Source organism: Dipodomys spectabilis, unplaced genomic scaffold (genome assembly GCF_019054845.1).
Source record: "Dipodomys spectabilis isolate Male_0828 unplaced genomic scaffold, ASM1905484v1 ptg000148l, whole genome shotgun sequence".
In the NCBI taxonomy this organism is placed as follows: domain Eukaryota; kingdom Metazoa; phylum Chordata; class Mammalia; order Rodentia; family Heteromyidae; genus Dipodomys; species Dipodomys spectabilis.
In genome coordinates, this window is record NW_024870825.1 from 1110996 (window position 1) to 1131127 (window position 20132).

The following is a 20132-nucleotide window of genomic DNA, read 5'->3' on the forward strand; positions in this document are numbered from 1 at the left end:
ATTTATTTATTTATTTATTTATTTATTATGTTTTGACCCCATTTAGTCAAAACTTCATGTAATAAATCCATGAGTAATAATAAATCTGGGGTTACTCTACTTAAAAATGGCCCAGTCACAATGGAAAGACTTGGAAAAAATCATTAAATAAAGTAATCCAGACGCAAAGAAACATAGGTCCCCTAGTTTCTCTTATTTGCAATAGTTAATATACATCTAGGATAATCTTAGCAGATGAGCAGAATAACGCAATAGCTATGTCCATGTGACCATATAAGATGATGCTAAGCGAAATGAACTCCAAGGCATGGACACAAGAAGTTTTTCTTTGTTGTTGTTTTTAATGAACTATGTGATTTTTTTTTTGTATCTTTTGTATGTTTTTCCCCCTATGGTTTATCCCCTGTTGTCACTGTGTTTGATTTTGGTTCCCTGGTATTATATATAGATTTATCTGAATTAGGGAAGGGAAGGGGAACACAGAATGGTGAGACAAAGGACAAGGGGGAACCAATGCAACCACGATATTCACAAGACAATATGTTGGAAATGATCTGTACAACTTGGAGGGGGGCTGGGGAGAGGGAAACTAGGAGAAAAATGAAGGAGGGGGTAACAAGTTCAACAAGAAATCTACTTATTACTTATGTTATCATAACCCTTCTGTACTTCACCTCGACAATTAAAAAAAAATGGTCCAGGCCCCAAATCCTTGGGTACATTCACTTACCTGATTGGCAAATCTACCACCAAGAACCTGAGCTGAATATGTGTTGCGGAAGAGAACTTCATTCTGTCAGAAGGAAGGAATCAATTCTGGAAAGATCTATTAGGGGACGTGGGTGACAGAAGACAGCATCAGGCCTGAAAACCTGTCTGAGCTGTAGAGAGGAGCTCACTGAGGCATCATCAAAACTAACCTTCAGCTCTTTGTATTGGCCATGGTTCTCAAGAACTGGCCCTTTGCAGCTTCTGTATTTCGGATCTAGATTTGCAAAACTAACCCGCTTAATAGTGGTGATTCAGCCAGCAGCCAGCCCATCCAGTTTTATGCATTTGGAACACGTAAGCAGATCCTCACGTCGGCTGGTAAAGCGTGCGGCTGCCTCCTGCCCCTGCCCCCAAGAGGCTGTGCCAGCACCACCACCTCCTATGTCAGACAGTGCATAAACCTGCAGCCGGCACTGCTCACTCGACTCAAAGAGGTTTCATAGGATCCATTTTGTAAGACTGCATAAAGCTGGGTTACAAAAAACATATTTTTTAAAGCAGACAGCCATTGATTTGCCACAGAACAGGGTGGAGGCAGCAACAGAGAGGGAAACAATTATAGAAGTCCAACACATGTGGCTCACCCTGTAATCCCAGCTACTCAGGAGGCTGAGATCTGAGGCTGAGGTTGGTTTGAAGCCAGCTGGGATAGGAAAGTATGGGAGACTCTCTTTGTCAACAATGAACCACCAGAAAACCAGAAGTGGAACTGATGGCTCAAAGTGGTAGAATACCAACCCTGAGTACAAAAGCGCAAAGATAGCACCCAGACTCTGAGTTCAAGCTCCAGGATCTCACACAGACACACACACACACACACACACACACACACACACACACACACACACACACACACACACACAAATAATAATACATGGTTGTCAGTTTGGTCTAATGAAAATTTTTCTTCAGCTAGCCCAAAGTCCATACTGACACTCCCTTGCTGACAGAGACTGGAAAACCCGGTCTAAGCAAGTGTGTCACATGCCCCAGTGTCTGTGGATCTCCCTAGCACATTTCCATTTCCAGCAGTCAGAGAGTCCAAGTTTGCCCATCAGTACCGTGTTCAACCGCCCATTATAAAACCAGGCTTTCAAGTGCCCCGTGAGGCTATGTGACACTGTTGGGGCCTCCACCAATCAAAGTGCTGCTGGCTGCAATCTCATCCCTGCAGAAGGTTCTGGAAGCATCCTCTCAGGCACTGGCCTGCCTCCAAAGGTGAAGAAGAGAACATGGGTGCCATCCGTGGCCTTTCCCCGTTATCTGCATCTTCCTTGGACAAAAACTACATATGTTTTTTTGTTTTTGTTTTTTTCAGTGTCCTGCGATCCTGTTAGAAGGTGGAATGCCGAAGTCAAAATGGGGGAAATTTTAATGCATGGAAGAAAAATTGGTTTAAATTTCCCCTTTGTGTGTCTCCCTGGGACAGGAGGCTTGTGGAGACAGTCAGGCTCTCTGCGTGTGCAGGAATGCTTTCTTGCTCTAGGAGACTAGTATGTAAGTGTTTGGGTTAAGACGCCCTCCTGCTAGGCTTCAAATTAGGTGAGACTGACAAAGTAAATAAAAGGTAATGGATTGTGTCCATACATGACTTCATTCCATCCCCTGGATGACTTGATCAATAATGGCTAGGCAGGGTTCGGCAGTAATCATGGGTAATGCGTGCCTCCGAGTAATTGAGAGCGAGGCCAGCCAGACCCAAACCTCCCCCTTCACCACGGAACACAGCCAGCGCACACTGTCTTTTCTTTTCTTTCTTTTTGGTTTCTTCCTTGAACTCAGGGTCTCATGCTTGCTCATTTCGTGCTCTACCACTTGAGCTGTAGCTTCAGCCCAGCTTTTTCCTAGTTAATTGGCCATAGAGTCTCGAGAACTTTTCTGCCCTGGCTGGAACCTTGATCCTCTAGATCACAGCCTTCTGAGTAGCAAGGATTACAGGTGTGAGCTACCAGTGCCCAGCTCCAAGGTGGTTTTTCCTCAATGATTTGTGTTTCCTTTCTCTAGGCCTTACCCTCATCACAGGGAAGCTCTGGATCACAGATGGGTGTGGCCTGGGCTCACAGGTGGCACTTCACAAGGTTGTGCGCCTCTCCTGCTCCCCGCCCCTCCCCTCCAATGGCTAGCCATTTGTGTTCGAATTTGGTTTCTCTTCCTCCTCTATGAACTGAAACTTGCAGGCTCTACGTAGCTGCACAGTGGAGCATGCAGAGGCATGGTTATGGCTGCGGGTTACTGTCCATCTACTGGTGACAATCTGGAATCTACACGTTTCCCTGAGTAGTAAGAGGAAGATTGGGAACGCCTGGACAGGGGGGCTGCCTGCCCTGCTCCTGGTGGCTGGGGAGCTGGCATTTCCTAGCATCTCGCGCCCCCTGCTGCCCAGGGCCGCAAGTGCACCTGTCACACCCAGCTGGGCCCTGAGTGGCCTCTGCTTTGCCTGCTGCTGGGGTTCGGGTCCTGTGTTCCCATCAGACACGAAAGCCAAAACTCCCACAAAACCCTTCTCGGGCTTTGCAAAAGTCGGTCCAATTTCTGGAGCAAGTGTTTTGCGGATAAGACGGCGTCGACAGGAACCGGCCCCAGCTGGCCTCTTCAGACCCCTTCTAGGGGGTCTCACAGAGCACTCTGCACCCATGTGCCCTGCTGTAGCTCAGGGGGACACTCTGGGACCCCACAAACTTCAGTACAGTGCCTCAGATCGCAGGACCACTCCTGAGAGATTCCTTTAACCTCTGATCCTTTATAAAGATACTGTTGTTGTTGTTGTTTTTTTATAAAAAAGGTGGTTATATGATGTGCTAATGATTTAGTACCCAATCTAGTTTTCAATCCTCTAAGCATTTTATTATGCAATATATTATGCAACATAAATCTTCACTAGTAATCTAGGGTAGGTTAACGTTGATATTCAAATCCCAGAGACTTGCCCTCAAGAAGGTCTGAAATGATGATTTATGTAAGCCTTGTCTATCAGGGCTATGGATTTCTATCCCAGATGACCACGAACCTCATGGGTGTCGAATGTCCCTGGACCCGTTCTTCACACCTATAAAGAAAGCATTAGGGCCCCTGTCACCTGGCCTTGGTAGGGATCCATTCAGATACCATCTGCTTGGCATGTGGCAGACACAATGCTCAGGTCCTTCCTCCTTCCTTCCTGTCTGCCTCTGACAGCAGATACTAGAAGGCAGGTAGGAGATGTACCCCAGTACCCAAAGCACTAAGAGGCGGCCTCTTCTTGTCCACATAACTTCCACGTATTTGCAGAGACAGCAATATTTGCAGCAAGGAGTAGACGGAGAGGCAGAGAAGAACATCAGAATCTTCAGTGTTGGAAAGTGTGACTGCCAGGAATTGCAAGGTATTGCCTTCCTGCAGCCAGGACCAGCCTTGAGCAAAAAAGCCAAGCAATAGAGCAAGGCTCTGAGTTCAAGTCCCAATGCTACCACAAAAGAAAAAAAAAGCCCAAGCAGCTAATTCCTTGCTCTGCCCTAAGGGAATTGCTTCTTCCCCAGCAGAAAGGATCACTATCACAAACAGAGAGGAAGAAATTACTAAACAAGGTCATTGTCTTTGACATTGTTTTTAATTAAGTAATTATACAAAGGGATTTCAGTTCTGGAAGTCGTGGGTAGGATGTGTGTCAATCAGTGTCACCCTTGCATTGTTCACTGTCTTGAGTCATTTACTTCTTTAAATTATTGGGTGCAAATTTCACATCCAAGTATAACTTTGATTTTCATTTTCTTTTCTTAGTGGTGATACCCCTGTGCTGTATTAAGAGGAAAGATGTACTCCAGTCCTTACAATCTAATATCAACAACAGTCAACAATTATTTCTTGGATTCTCGCTATACTCTTAGCATCATTCAGTCTCAGAATGTGCCAGGGAACGAAGCTAAGCCCCCCTGCCTTTGTTGTCTTTGTTGTGGTTGTGGTGATGGTGGTGGTGTACTGGACCTTATTGTTGCAATGATGGTGAAGGTGGTGGTGTACTGGACCTTGTGGTGGTAGTGGTAGTGGTGATGGTGGTAGTACTGGACCTTGTTGTTGCAGTGGTGGTGGTGTAATGGACTTGTGGTGGTGGTGGTAGTGGTGATATACTGGACTTTTTTGTTGCAGCAGTGATGGTGTAATGGACCTTGTGGTGGTGGTGGTAGTGGTAATGGTGGTGGTACTGGACCTTATTTTGGTGGTGTGGTGATGTACTGGACCTTGTTGTTGCAGTGGTGATGGTGTAATGGACCTGGTGTTGGTGGTGGTGGTAGTGATGGTGGTGTACTGGACCTTGTTGTAGTGATGGTGGTGGTGGTGGTGGTGGTGATATACTGGACTTTTTTGTTGCAGCAGTGATGGTGTAATGGACCTTGTGGTGGTGGTGGTAGTGGTAATGGTGGTGGTACTGGACCTTATTTTGGTGGTGTGGTGATGTACTGGACCTTGTTGTTGCAGTGGTGATGGTGTAATGGACCTGGTGTTGGTGGTGGTGGTAGTGATGGTGGTGTACTGGACCTTGTTGTAGTGATGGTGGTGGTGGTGGTGGTATACTGGGCCTTGTGGTGGTGGTGGTGGTGGTGTCTGGACCTTGTGGTGGTGGTGGTGGTGTACTGGGCTTGTTGTGGTGGTGGTGGTGGTGTACTGACCTTCAACCCAGGGTCTCATGCTCTCTTGGCTTTTTTGCTCAGGGCTGGTACTCTGCTGCTTGTGCCACAGACTCACCTCCAGTTTAGGGCTAGTTAATAGGAGATGGGCCCCTCCTGGGCTTCCTGGAGGCCCTGGATTTGAACTCTGACCCTCCGCCTTCTGCTTCAGAGTCTCTGGGTGACAGCAGGATTTTTGCTTCTGAGAACAACTTCTCATGTGTATTTGTGACACAGACCTTACACACCCGTTCCAAGTCACTAACATAAACCATGCCTTCCTCAAGAGCTTGATGCTCGGGCCTGAAATCGGGCACAACGCCACCCCCAGCCAGCACTGCAAGGTCAGCGCAGCCCTCGGAGGTCAGCCCGGCCCTTGGAGGTCAGCCTGGCCCTCGGAGTTTAGCCCAGCCCTTGGAGTTCAGAGCAGCCCTCGGAAGTCAGCGCAGCCCTCAGGGGTCAGCCTGGCCCTGGGGGGGGTCAGCCCGGCCCTGGGGGGTCAGCGTGGCCCTTGGGGGTTAGCCTGGCCCTCAAAGGTTAGCCCAGCCCTGGGGGAGTCAGCCTGGCCCTCGAGGTCAGCACGGCCCTCGGGGGTCAGCGCAGCCCTCAGAGGTCAGCGTGGCCCTCAGAGGTAAGCCTGGTCCTCGGGGGTCAGCCCGGCCCTCGGAGGTCAGCACGGACCTTGGGGGTCAGCATGGAGCCTCCCGCCCCTGCGCCCTCCCCAGAACACTGGCTAATGCGGCTGGCTTCCGTCACAGAGCGACTGGAAATGCTCGGTGGCCTTCGTGGTTGGAAACCAGATTGAAGATGAGCTTCTCCTCATCGAGGCCCTCACCGCGGTGGTTCAGATCCCCCAGAGGAGACTCTTCAGTGTGGTGACCTGGCCGGACATCCTCCAGCAGGTACCTGCCGTGCCTCGCCTCTGTGCATGCGCCAGAAGGTGCCTGATACCCCTCCCAGCCCCACCTCCCTGCCTCTGTGCATGTCCCAGAAGGTGCCTGACCACCCCCCCCCCCCGCCTCCTAGCCCCACCTTCCTGCCCTGCGCATGCTCCAAAAGGTGCCTGGACACCCCCTCCCCCCAATCCTCCAGCTGCCCCTCCCTGCCTCTGTGCCCTGGCCAGAGATTTCAGTCCAAATACTGGGTGTTTCATAAAATTCAGTGCAGTCCTTCAAATCAAATACATAGCTAGAGACAGCAACTGGTGCTGATGCCTATAATCCTGGTCACTGAGGAGGCTGAGATCTGAGGGTCCCGGTTCAAAGCCAGCCCGGGCAGGAAAGTCCATGAGACTCTGATCTCCAATGAACCAGCAAAAGGCTGGAAGTGGAGCTGTGGCTCAAGTGGTAGAGAGCCAGCCTTGAGTGAAAAAGCTCAGTCCCTGAGTTCAAGCTCCCAGAGTGGCTATGCACAAGCACACGCACACACACACACACATACGCACACACTGCAACAGACTCACACACACATACACACACATACACACTGAAACTCAGACTCACACACTGAAACACAGACACACACACCGAAACAGACACATACACACTACATACACACAGACTAAGTTCAGTTGTCTAGTCGGGAGGCGTCGCTGCCATTAGGATGTGATCCCTTCACCACCCCTTCGCTTGTCACAGTGCTGACGTCAGGCTTGCTGAGCTCTGTGAGGTTATCTGGTGAAAGATTAAAGAAGCATAAAACACTGGGCTCAGAGAGCCTGCCAGAAGGTGCAGGACATGGCAGAGGCAGCTGTGTCCCAGCTAGAGCCACCCGGAGCCTGCTGCACCACTCCCGGCAGGCAGCTGCCTGCTGCTTCCTGGAGGCCCAGGTCCTGGAAATGAGTTTTGTGTGTGTCTGCTTCCTGCAGGTCAGCCTCTTTCCAATGAGTCTATTTACTCCTCTTACAGATCAACGAAATAAATGCACTTATTGGAAATGTCCCAGCCAAAAAGGGGAAGAAGAAAGTAAGCATTGGCCTTCCATTATTCTACGAGGTAGGTGTGCCACAGAGGTTTCTAGAAAAATGACAACCAAGTGATCAGTATCTTATTTTTCAACTTCATTCTTGGGTTGAAAGTAAATTTCTCATCCTCAATGAAGATGTTTGTTCCTGATGGTGAACACACACACACACACACACACACACACGCACACACACATACATACATACACACATGCACACATACACACATGCACACATACACACATGCACACGCACATGCACGCACAGTTTTGCCACACAAACAAAATCCACCTTTAGGAATAAAATTGTCTCTATTTGTCATTTGATTAGCAGTTAACTCATGATTAATTATTTAGTAATTTAATATTGGTATTGATTCTTATTATAAATTTAACTATAGTAATATTTACTTATTTATTATTTAGTTGTTTATTATTTAAATATAACTACAGCCACTTAAAATTATAGATCAGAAACTTATATACAAACTGTTTGATTGTACTTTTCCATGAAAACTACTGTGCGTGCTGTGTGATGGTCCCATGTGTGTGTGTGTGTGTGTGTGTGTGTGTGTGTGTGTGTGTGTGTGTGTGTGTGTGTGTGTGTGTGTGTGTTCTGGAGCTTGAACTTAGCCTGGGCTCTGTCCCTGTGCTTTATTTTGTTCAATACTAGTGTTATCTCACTTGAACCACAGCTCCACTTCTTGCTTTTTTGGTAGTCAAGGGTCTCATGGGCTTTCCTGTCCAGGCGGGCTTCAAACCACAGTCCCCAGATCTCAGTCTCCTGAGTACCTAGGATCACAGGCATGAGCCACCGGCACCAGCTTGTGAGGGTCCCTTTCAATCAGGGATTGATATTTGAGTTGTACAAAGCATTGGTTTAATGAACAATACACAAGTTCTCTGACAAGACAGAACCACAGCGAGAACAATTGTCCGTCAGCTCGTGGACTTGGCACCTTACAATCCAGGGGGAGGCAGTGTTCTTCAGACTGAGGATAGGGCCTGTCCCAGCTCCACTCGCTGCTTATAGCAAGTGTATGCAAAGGGTTCAGAACCAGCGCTCAGTGCAAGAGGATTCCCCAGCCCACCCTAGGCCTGCAAGGAACGACAGAAACCCTACATCAGATCCTGGTGTGTGTGTGTGTGTGTGTGTGTGTGTGTGTGTGTGTGTGTGTGTGTGTGTGTGTGTGTGTGTGTGTGTGTGTGTGTGTGTGTGTGTGTGTGTGTGTGTACCCAAGCTTGAACTCGGGGCCTTTTGCTCTTGCTTAGTTGGCACTCTTATCACTTGAGCCTTACCTCCACTCTGGATTTTTGCTGGTTAATTGGAGATAAGAATCTCACAGACTTTCCTGCCTGGGCTGGCTTTGAACTGTGATCTTCAGATGCCAGGCTCCCCTTCCCTCCCACCCCCAGGAATGAGTATTACAAGTGTGAGGAACCACCAGTGACCAGCCTTAAGACAAATTTGTTTCTACTTCAGTCCATTGATGTCCATGTCACGTGTCTCCGGTCTGGAATGTTCTGTCATGATCTCTTGGGCCCTGCTTGGGCACAGTACTACCTGAACCAGGCTCCCCGGGTGTAGCCACGGCCTCCAGCCCTCTGGGTTTCATGGGATTACCTCTGCTGCCCTGTTCTCACTCCCTTTGTGCTGTCCTATCCCATGTTGGGCTATTTGGAATGTGCACGCTCAAGTTGAAATATGATGTGATACCTGCCTCCAAATGATCGGAATTTTTCCTTCTGAAGTGGTCATAGCCATCCCGGGTCCAAGTCTCGGGCCTGGGACCAATTAGCTCCCCCAGAGGAGGCTTTCTTCTTCAAAGATGCCCGGCGAGAATCAGATGATAACAGGCCTCGTTTAATCCGGGCAGGCATCCCGACTTGATGTGGGCTAGCGCCCCGCGACAGCCCCGCATGGGTGGACCGCCCTCCCTGCCCAGGGAGCGCTGCGACTTGGCCCGCCTGGCCCGCCCTCGCCTGGGGAGGTCCCCCCACATCTGGAGCCCCCACATTCTTCCAGAGGAACGTTTGGGCAGCAAGCGTCCCACACCCTCCCGCACACCCTTTCTGAATGGTTCCAGAAGCTAGGGGAAGGCAGGGTGGAGTAGCTAATGCAGGCGTTCATTAACATCATCACTGCCACAAAGGAATGGGAACAGATAGCAAATGCAGGCTGTGTGTGTGTGTGTGTGTGTGTGTGTGTGTGTGTGTGTGTGCCTGTACTGGGACTTGAACCCAGGCTTTGTCCCTTAGTTTTTTTCATTCAAGGTTGGCACTCTACCACTTGAGCCACAGCTCCACTTCAAGATTTTTGCTGGTTAGTTGAAAATAAGAGTCCCCTGGGCTTTCCTATCCCAGCCAGCTTTGAGCCACGCTCCTCAGATTGCATCCTCCTGAATAGCAGGATTACAGGAGTGAGCCACAATGGCCGGCTCCAGGACACTCTTGTGGGCTTTCAATCAGGGCCTCGTCGTTCTGACTTTAAACACAATGAAGCACCACTGTGCTTCCCAATCTCCTGTTCTCCTGGCCTTTGGTTGATTACAGGAATCCAACAAAGCTGAGACTTCATGGCAGTGCACTCCACCCCTGACAAGTACCAGAGTGCCAGGACCTCGGCCCATATTCCCAGGGACAACCCTAGATGTCCGGGGTAGGGCTGCATTCCCAAGCAATGCACTCAGGGTTTGGTTTGGATGGTTTGGTGTTGTGTACACACCGCCTCATTTCAAATTGTATAATTTCCCCCCCTGAAACCCAAGAATTCCATCTGGCCGTGAGACTGTCTCTGTGAGATACTCTTTCTTTAGAAACCAGAGTACTTTGAAAAGCAGCTATGCTGCGTGCTCATGTCGCCCCGCAGAGAGAGGGCCACGGCTCATTTGCCTGTTCATCCAGCTTTTCCTTTTGGACCCCTTGGCCTGCTTGACTGGAGCAGCTCCAAGAACTCAGATGGGGTGGACATGTGTGCAGCTGCTTCCCAGTCCTCATCCCCAGTATGGGCGATGGGTGGTTCTGTGCACTGCGGGCAAGTGTCATCATATATGCAGCCCCGATGGGGCCACACGTCAGTTTGGAAATGGATATGTGAATATTACCTGATTATACACTGACCAGATCCCACATATAAGCAAGTCCTCATGCAAGCACCCTATGCGGGGCAGGGGGAGCCCACATAACCCTGAGGCACACCCCCAAAAAGGGCAAAGTATCCGTCCATAAACCCAGTGCACAGTAGCCCTTCCATAAATGTTGCTTGAATGAGTGAATGAATGAATGAATGAATGATTCAATAACAGGAAATAGTCAGTGGAGACTCTGAAGGACAAGTGAGAGGTATACAAGATGGAAAAGAAGATGAGATCACTTGCCGGAGTGTGGGCAGAGGGAGGGGAGGGACTCAGGCCAGAGGGGAAGATGGCGTTTGCAGGGAGGACTTGATGATTCTGATTTGTAAAAACAGCCTCCCAGGCCAGGCACTGGTGGCTCACGCCTGTAATCCTTGCTGCTCAGGAAGCTGAGCTCTGAGGATCACAGAACAGAAAAGTCTGTGAGACTCTTGCTCTAGTTATGCATCAAACAGCCAGAAGCAGAGATGTGGCTCAAGTGGTAGAGCATCAGCCTTGAGTGGAAAAGCTGAGTATGATCAGCCAGGCCCTGAGTTCAAGCCCTCGTATACACACACACACACACACCTAAACATGGGGGAAATGTACATGTTTTAGAGTCATAGCTGAGCTTAAACTTACTTGCTGAATCTGTTCAGACACTTCCCTCTGTGGGCTTCCTGACCCATATGGAGCACTGTCACCATCATCGGAAAGGGAAGCACTGACAGGCTCCAAACCTCCTCCCACATGGGATGGAGTCAAACACAGAAGGTCCACATTTTAAGGTGGGTGTGGAAATTTCCCACTCGTCCCAGTGATTTTGGTAAAGAAGGAAGACAACACTAACCAGTGGGATGTGGGTGGTTTTACAGCATATGGAAAGTTCTTCGGTTCCATTCCCTGTTTCTATTCCCATCAGAGAAGTCCATGAGACTGCTATCTCCAAAATAACCAGCAGAGACAGGGCTGGCGCTGGCTCAGAGCATGAGGCTCCGAGTACCAGTGCTCACGCCATACTTTGGTTCCCGGTTCCTGGGTGTGGAGACGTTCCCGACCAGCTCCTCCCATGCGTAATTAGGCAGAAGACACACTACATGGGAGAAGACTCCCATGCCATCTAGCCTACCACCCCTTCCCACCTCCCTCGTTTGTGCACAGTGTCTCAAATGAGCTGTCGATCCAATCAAATCGGAAGCCCTTTTAAGGGTGGCCCCCTGTCAAAATGAAAAATGGAAAGTTCATGCCGCGGGTAGAAATGTATACTATGTGAAAGTATTTAAGGGGTTTGGCATTATTAAAATGGCAGGTGCCCTGGGAATAAGGAGAGCAAGATGTCACAGAAGGAAGGAAGGGAAGGAGAGAGAGGAGGCCTTCTCTGGCCTTTCCAACCCTGCTTTTTGAAACAAAACAACCCCCCCCCAAAAAAAAATTGCTGGAAGAATTGGAAGGTCGCCAACCTAATGCCATTACTTCATAGGGCTGAGGGACACCCCAGGAAATTACAGGCTACTTCGTTTACTTGCGGGGAGAGTATTAAAAGCTGCTGCAGGAGATCGCCTAATGGGGTGCCTCAAAAAAAAAAATACAGCTTGATTAAGGCCAGCCTGGCCCACGCGTGGTTTTCTGAAAGGGAAGGTCATACCTCGGGAACTTGGTGAAATTCTTTGAAGCTGCTAGGGCCTGCACCGTGTTGAAAGACTGTGCAGCCCACAACTGGAGTGTCGTGTCTGTGGTTCATTGGTGTTTGGGGGTTCCCAATTCCCTAACCACCAGCAGAGAGAAGGATAGGGGGAAATCACCTCTGATGGTACACGCTGGGAGCTGGAGCAAATGAATACGGCCTGATACCTATTAATGTCGAATCACGACACTGAGGACCATTTGGCTGTTACATATCTAGGAATTACTGTCCCCCAAACTGTCCCCCAAGGCTTTAGAGGCCTTTCCCACTCACAGAAAGGAAGAAAGTGCTCAAAACTCACAGAGAAAAAGGTTAGGGGGAGTTGGAACCCAATGAATCTTGCCACATGGAGAAAGAGCAGTCAATCGTGTCCACACCTGGAAGAGGCCAGCACAGCCCAGCAGAGAAAGTAGCGCCCAGGCCTGGATGGAGAGGGGTGGAAGGCCAGGGGTCTGCTGCTTTACGAATGGGATCAGGGTGCAAATATGTTTGCTCCTCCTGGGAAACTTGGGGCTCTGATTCATAGAAAAGTGCAACTCAAGCAGAAACATGGGGAGACAAATCCCAATTGTGCCAGAATCATGTGCCAGCCTGGCGCTGGCAGCTGACAGCCCAGGGGACAAACAGGCATCAGGACAAACAGGGTGACAAGCAGGCCCCAGAGGCCCGGCACAGCACTGAGACTCAGACTCAGGACAGGTCCTCCTAGGAAGTTTGTATTTCTGTTTCATAGGAAAGAGGAAGCCAATGATAAGACTTTCCAAAGGAGGGGAATATAACCAATGGTGCTTTAAAACAAAACACTTTCTGGGCTGGGAAGGTGGCTTAGTGGTAGAGAGCTTGCCTTGCATGCATAAGGCCCTGGGTTCGATTCCTCAGCACCACATAAGCAGGAAAAAAAAGCCGGAAGTGGTGCTGTGGCTCAAGTGGTAGAGTGGTAGTCTTGAGCTGAAGAGCTGAGGTTCCCGCCCAGGCCCAGAGTTCAGGCCCCACGACCAGACCCAAAAACAAACAAACAAAAACACTTTCTGGCTACTAAATGAGAACCAAGGTTTGTAGCCAGCCAAAGCAGAGAAGTAGATGAGATTCCATCTTAACCACCAAAAAACTGGGCTGGAAGCATGGTTCAAGTGGTAGAGTGCCAGCCCAGGAGCAAGAAAACCGAGCAAGCAAGCATGCTTAATAAGCATGCTTAGTGCCTGAGTACAAACACCTAGTAGTAACAAAAAATGAAATGCATATATATTCATATCCTTCACTATTCTCTATAACAGAAGATATACATCTATATATTATATATTGTTATGTACAGGGATATCTATATAGAGATATGTACATATATGTGGCTATGTATTTATCTATAGAGATAAATTTATATACAGTAACTTTTAAAATGTTGCCAGTGATTCACACAGGAATTGAGTTGGTTTCAGTTGTGCTCATTCATGCATGGTTTGTAGTGTAAATTACTTTTTGCTATAAATGTAAATTAAAACAACAACGAACGGTCCTGTTCGGCTCTGGTGGCTCACACCTATAATCCTAGCTACTCAAGAGACTGAAATCTGAGAATTGCAGTTCAAAGCCAGCTTGGGCAGACAAATCTGTGAGACTCTTATCTCCAATTAACTAGCAAAAAAAAAAAAAAAGCCAGACATAGATAAGCCAGACAATGATAAGACTTTCCAAAGGAGGGGAACATAACCAATGGTCCTTAAAAAAAAAAAACAAAAAACACTTTCTGGGCTGGGAAGATGGCTCAGTGGTAGAGCGCTTGCCATGCATGCATGAGGCCCTGGGTTCGATTCCTCAGCACCACATAAGCAGAAAAAAAAGCCGGAAGTGGTGCTGTGGCTCAAGTAGTAGAGTGCCAGCCTTCTGCAAAAATGCCAAGCAAGCACACAAGGCCCTGCGCTCGAGATAAATACCGGCACACAAAAAAAGCTGGAAAAAAAAAAAAACCATCATCCTAGAATTTTACAACCCAGTCTTACACTGTCATCATTCTGCATTTTCCCATCTAGATCATTCCCCTCACTCTTACACCCCACCTTTATTGAGTTTCCCATCTGTGCGAGGCCCGGGCGGTGGAGGTGTCGACGCGCTCAGCCCACCTTGGCCTCCATCCTTTGTGCATGGTGTGTTGCTTCCTGTGGTCCTGTGTCTGGGGACACCTTGCAGGAAGTCTGATGTCGAAACTACGAAGTTGAGCCTTGGGTGTATCTGAGACTGCTCTTCACTGAGGCTCCTGGCTGATCGCCTTATGGGACACAATACACAGCAAAGGGCAATGATGCCAGGCATGGTGTGGAGGGGAGGGAAGGGGGAGGAGAGAGGGGTGGAACCTTCCAGAAGTCATCAGGGATGCAGCAGAGATACTGCAGGCCCTGGGTCCTCAAAGGGAGAGATTGCCTGGCTGGAATTGAGGTATGGTAACGATTTTCATGCTTAGACACATTTTTTGTGTGACCTCTATTCCTGGAATTCTTTTTCCTTACAATCTTTGATTGTAAGGAAAGGAACAAGAAACATCAGATAGGTCAAGGGAAAGCACTCTGTCTCTGAGGTCAAACCCCAGTTTCAGCACTAAATAATACATACATAAATATATAAATAGGCATAAAAGCTGGGATCCTTCCTTCCTTCCTTCCTTCCTTCCTTCCTTCCTTCCTTCCTTCCTTCCTTCCTTCCTTCCTTCCTTCCTTCCTTCCTTCCTTCCTTCCTTTCCTTCTTTCTTTCTCTCCCTCGAAAGAGGGAGGTACTGAGGTGCAGGTACTGGGGCTTGAACTCAGGACCTCACACTCTCACTTGGCCCGTTCCCCCCACCCCTCAGGGCTGGTGCTCCACCTCTTGAGCCACAGCTACACTTCTGGTTTCTTATTTCTGAAAGAAGAGTCTCACAGAGTTTCCAGCCCAGGCTGGCTTCAAACGACGCTCCTCAGATCTCAGCATTCCTGAGTAGCTATGCTTACAGGCGTGAGCCACCTGTACCTGGCTGGAAGAGTATATTACTGGATAGAAATGTATTTCTGTTTAATGAATAGATATTGTGGATGTTCATTTAATGACTTTCAAGCACATATGATAAGCTCATGCAAGTTCATTCTCCTGTTTCTCACATATGATTGGTCAGGAAGTTACCCTCAACACCCTCAACCCTGGTTGAGCAGCGCGGAGCTCTCTAGGAGCAAAACATGGGCCCTGTACTCCTTCTGGAATGTATATATAGAAATATAGTTATAAATTTGGTTATGGGAACTAGAATACCAAATCCTACAGATTCTGACCAAGGTTAAGGCATGGTAATGCATGGCTTTAGTCCCAGTTCCTTAGAAGGTGGGGATAGGAGGCTCAAGGTCCAAGGCCAGCCCAGACAGAAGTTGCAAGTCGTTATCTAAAAACCAAAATTACAAGAGCAAAAGAACTTGGGAGTACTTGGTAAAGCACTTACTTAGCAAATGTGAGGCCCCAAGTTCAAACCCTAATGCCACAAAAAAAAAAAAAAAAGAAAGAAAGAAAAAGCTGAACTTGTTCAATAAGCCCTGTTAGTAGGTTCATATTTCAGCTTCAAGCTTGGTTGGATCGCAGTGCTGAGGCTGTTTGAAATCTGTAAACTCTGACAGTGACCTAAACCAACAACCGCTATGCACAGCCCTCCATGTGGTGCCAAACACGTCATGTGAAAACCAACGAGCTTACCATAGCCTCAGACAGCATTCGTCTGGAATTTATATGAGCCAGGCAGCCGTGGCTCACACCTGTAATCCTAGCCTGACTGAGGTGGCTGAGATCTGGAGGATCATAATCTGAAGCCGGCCTGAGCAGAAAAGTCCTTGAGACTCCATCTCCAAAATAACCAGGAAAAGGCCAAGCTGGAGGCATGACTTAAGTGGTAGAGCACCAGCTGCACACAAGGCCCTGAATTCCAACCCCAATACTGCCAACAGAGACAGACAGAGAAAGGAGGAGGGAGAATTCATATGACAAAGTCTACATCTACATTTCTGTGTTTTCATCCCAGGATGTCTTTAATTAGATCCAGCTCTTATTAGAAATAGCTGCTTATCTTAGCTATTCCCAGTCCTGCTGCTACCCTGCAGAGTAGCCAAGCGGGGCGGGAGGGGGGAGGGGTGGATCCGAGGTGACACAGGCCTCTGGGAAAACCGCAGAGCCCCACTGTGTTGATGAAGACCTGGTTTGCATTGTATGCCTCCAGACTTGTTTTAGACTATCATTGTGGGGGGGGGGGGGGGAGAGGAAGGGGGCGGGAAGAGGACAGATTTGATCTGAATTTAATGCAAGAGGCTAATATATTACTTTTTGTAACTAATAAAATTTCAGGGACTGACAGCAAATTTGGGATTTGCGTTGCCGTCAGTAAAATGTCTGCTTTGAATTAGGCAGCCCGATTTCTTCTTCCTGCCCAACTTGTTTCAATTTCCCGTGCACAAACCATGCATGGAACATTGCTGAGGCTTTCCCATGCTGGCTCATTTCAGGATCCTCATTTGATGAAGGAATACACACACACACACACACACACACACACACACACTGGTCCTCTTTTCTGAAGCAAGTGAAGGAGATACACTAGTGGGCTATGCAGATGCCTTCCGCCGCTGAAGGCTGAGACTTATTCGTCACAAGCTGGGGAAAGTCTCAGCCTTGCCCAGGGCCAGCGTCCGGTTTTATGAACACAGTTCCTGCCCTGGGTGTAGGTGGAGAAGCAATTGCCGGGCTGTGATTTAAGAGGTGCTGGAAATTCTGCTTGTCCAAAAATAGCCCCCACCCCCGCCAGTTGAGTTCAGGCACCGTGTCCATAAAAGCCAGGTTTAAATGAAATGAAATTGTGCATTGAGAATGGCGAGCCAGCTCTGCTGGTCTCTCTGGATGCTGTCCCTTTTCCAGGAAGCTGGGTCCTGGGTCCAGATGGGGGGGTGGGGGAGGGGTCAGGGCGGGGAGGTCAGCCAGGCCCAGGGTTTAGGGCAAGACATGCATTGCTGGGAGCCATCTCTGCCAATCTCTTTACTATCCACTCTGCCTTTTTTTTTTTTTTCTTTTTTCCACTCCTTGCCATGCCAGGGCCTGGGCACTGTCCCTGAGCTTCTTTTGCTCAAGGCTAGCACTCTACCACTTGAGCCACAGCACCACTTTCAGCTTTTTCTATGTATGTGGTACTGAGGAATCAAACCCAGGGCTTCATGCATGCTAGGCAAGCACTCTACCACTGAGCCACCTTGCCAGCCCATCAACCTCTTTTCTTGCATAATATTTTCTGGAACATGTGATTTCTTCAAATACATTATACTATTTGCTGGGACATTTCAAGAATGAAATAATAAGAATTCGTGTTTCAGGGTATTTGTTATTTATTAGTATTTGTGCCAGTGCTAGGTTTTGAATTCAGGGCCTCATACTCTTGCATGAATTTTTTTCCCCCACAAGGCTGGTACTCAATCTCTTGAGGCAGACCTCAACTTCTGGATTTTTGCTGGTTCATTGGAGATCAGAGTCTCAAGAACTTTTCTGCCCTGGCTGGCTTCAAACTGTGATCCTCATACATCAGCCTCCTGAGCAGCTGGGATGACAGGAGTGAGCCAGCAGTGTCTACAGCTAGTATTTTTTTTTCAAGTGCAATGGAGAAAGGTGAACACTGAATTTAAAAAAAAAAAAAAAACCAACAACAAAAACAAAAATCCTCAGCCTCCACTGGGAAGGAAGGCCATGGTGGGCACGCGTGTGGTAACTTCCAGTGCAAGTAGTGGAACGGGAGATCCATGCCAGGAGGTGATCGACACCTCAAGTGAGCAGGGGTGCAGAGGCTTCAGGGATCCCCGTATCCACATCCCAGCACAGCCACAGGCAGTGACTGTCAGTGTCGCGGTCCCCCGTCTCTATTCAGGAAATGATTTGGGCCAGAAGAAAATGGAGGAAACGGAGGTGGCCGCCAGCCAGGGGTGGTGGGAACTGCGGGCCCCTCAGATTCAGGGCGGGCGGTCCTGAGCCACAGGTCCCCACTGGGCTAAACCCAGAAGAAAGCAGCAGCTCAGCCCATTGTTCTGAAGGCAAAGGGCAGAGGCAGAAGTTGTAAGAGCAGGGAGGGTATTTCATTTAAACACAAGATCTTAGGATAAAGCACTGTCATCTCCACAGCAGGCTGGAGACCGGGAATAGGGGAGGCGGGGGCAGAGGAGGGTCCAGCCGCTCCAGCCAGGGGTGAAGAAGCCCTCAGGGGTCACCACACACGCTGGTCAGGAAGAGAGCTCTGAAAGTAGACTGCCTGTATTGGAATCGCATCCCCACACCAGAGAATTTCAGAATGCGCTGGAGAGCACGCAATCTCCTGGGAGCAGGAAAGTGTGCCGGACTTCTTTTGAAGGTTGCCATGATTATAGAACCCTCTTGAAGATCTATTAATCCATTTTAGAAGGTGGGAGCTCTTGCAGCTAACGACAGCAACAACAAAAATCCTAATCTAAGGAAAGAAAGAAAGAGAAAGGGGGGGGGGAAGGGAGGGAGGGAGGGAGGAAGGAAGGAAGGAAGGAAGGAAGGAAGGAAGGAAGGAAGGAAGGAAGGAAAGATGGCCATCTTAACAGCATCCCACGTGCATCCCACATGCCGACGCACCCTGAAGAAAACCCCTCTTCAGTGTCTTCAGCTGCATGGTTGAGCTCTGGGTCTCTGTACTTTTGCAGATACACAGAAATACTCTGTAACAAATAAGACATTTTGCTTTTTCCTTCTTTAAAGATGAGCCACACCAGGTGCTGGTGGCTCACGCCTGTTAGCCTAACTACCCAGGAGGCTGAGATCTGAGGATCATGTTTTTTTTTTTTATTATTATTGTAAAAGTGACATACAAAGGGGTTGCTGTTACCTAGTCAGGTAATGAGAACATTTCTTTTTGAGCAGTGTCACCTCCCATTTCCTCCCAGTTTTCCCCTCCTGACGCACAGAAGTTGTATAGTTCGTTTTCACCATAGTATCTAGTGAGTATCAGTGCTGCATTTGTGCACCTTTTGTTAACCAGCAAAAAGCCAGAAGTAGGGGTGTGGCTCAAGAGGTAGAGTACGAGCCTTGAATAACAAGAAGAGAAAGAGAGTGTTAAGTCCAGCAAATATTTCTGATATAGACCCAACCTTTCTGACGGAGATTGTACGGATTCGATTGTCAAAATACCCATCTCCCCAGGGGATTCATTACACTCCAAAGTATCCCTGCATGTGGAAGCGTGGATTGGGCCTGCCTTCCATGGATCCGCTCTGGCTACCCCAAAACTCCCTGACCGCCCCCCAATGAGGCCTTAATCCCTGTCAAGTGTTGTTATGCAGCCTTGGGGTTGTTTATTTAGTTTCAGTAACTCCTTGTTACTGCCAAGTATTATTTCATTTCAGCACCGATGTAAGGGGTCCAATGGCTGGAACTATTTTACATCCCTGACATGGCAGGGAGATGGAGACCGTTTCATTACAGACAGCTGAGCGTGATGGCCGAGCCCCCGGCCATGCGTATTTATCATCATTATTAACTTCTCACCAGGCTCAGCCGCGTTCCAAGGGCCTTAGACAATGTGATCTAGAAGGACCCCGCGTCTCCTGTCACCTTTAAATTTATGAATGGACAGTTTAATATTGCTTGATTGTTTTCTTTTCCTCTTCTCAGAGGGAGAAAATATGTTACTGTCACTCACATTTTTTTTCTATACTCTTTTTTTTTCTCTCCTGTTTCCATCACTCTCCCCCCTACCCCCGTTACCCCAATCCCTCCAGGTGGTTTTCCAATTATACCTCGTTGGAAATTATTCATTACTTAAAGAATGCGAACGGGATAGACCAGACACACGAAGGACCCAGTAGTCCATTGACTGAAATGTAGCTGGCACTTCATAAATGCAGGAGGAATGGGGCTGGGCGGGCAGAGGGAGCCGGAAAGAAGGTTAAGCAAATGCAGGAGGAATTAAGA

At 48.5% G+C, this 20132-nt stretch overlaps 1 protein-coding gene across 1 annotated transcript in view; it reads left to right on the top strand.

The window, feature by feature from the left end:
* Spag17 (sperm associated antigen 17) overlaps window positions 1-20132 on the top strand; it is a 119226-nt gene that overhangs the window by 13610 nt on the left and 85484 nt on the right. Inside the window, exons 2-3 of the mRNA XM_042692290.1 lie at window positions 6170-6313; window positions 7319-7405. Coding sequence (XP_042548224.1) covers window positions 6170-6313; window positions 7319-7405 — 231 coding nt within the window. The remainder of the gene's footprint in view (window positions 1-6169; window positions 6314-7318; window positions 7406-20132) is intronic.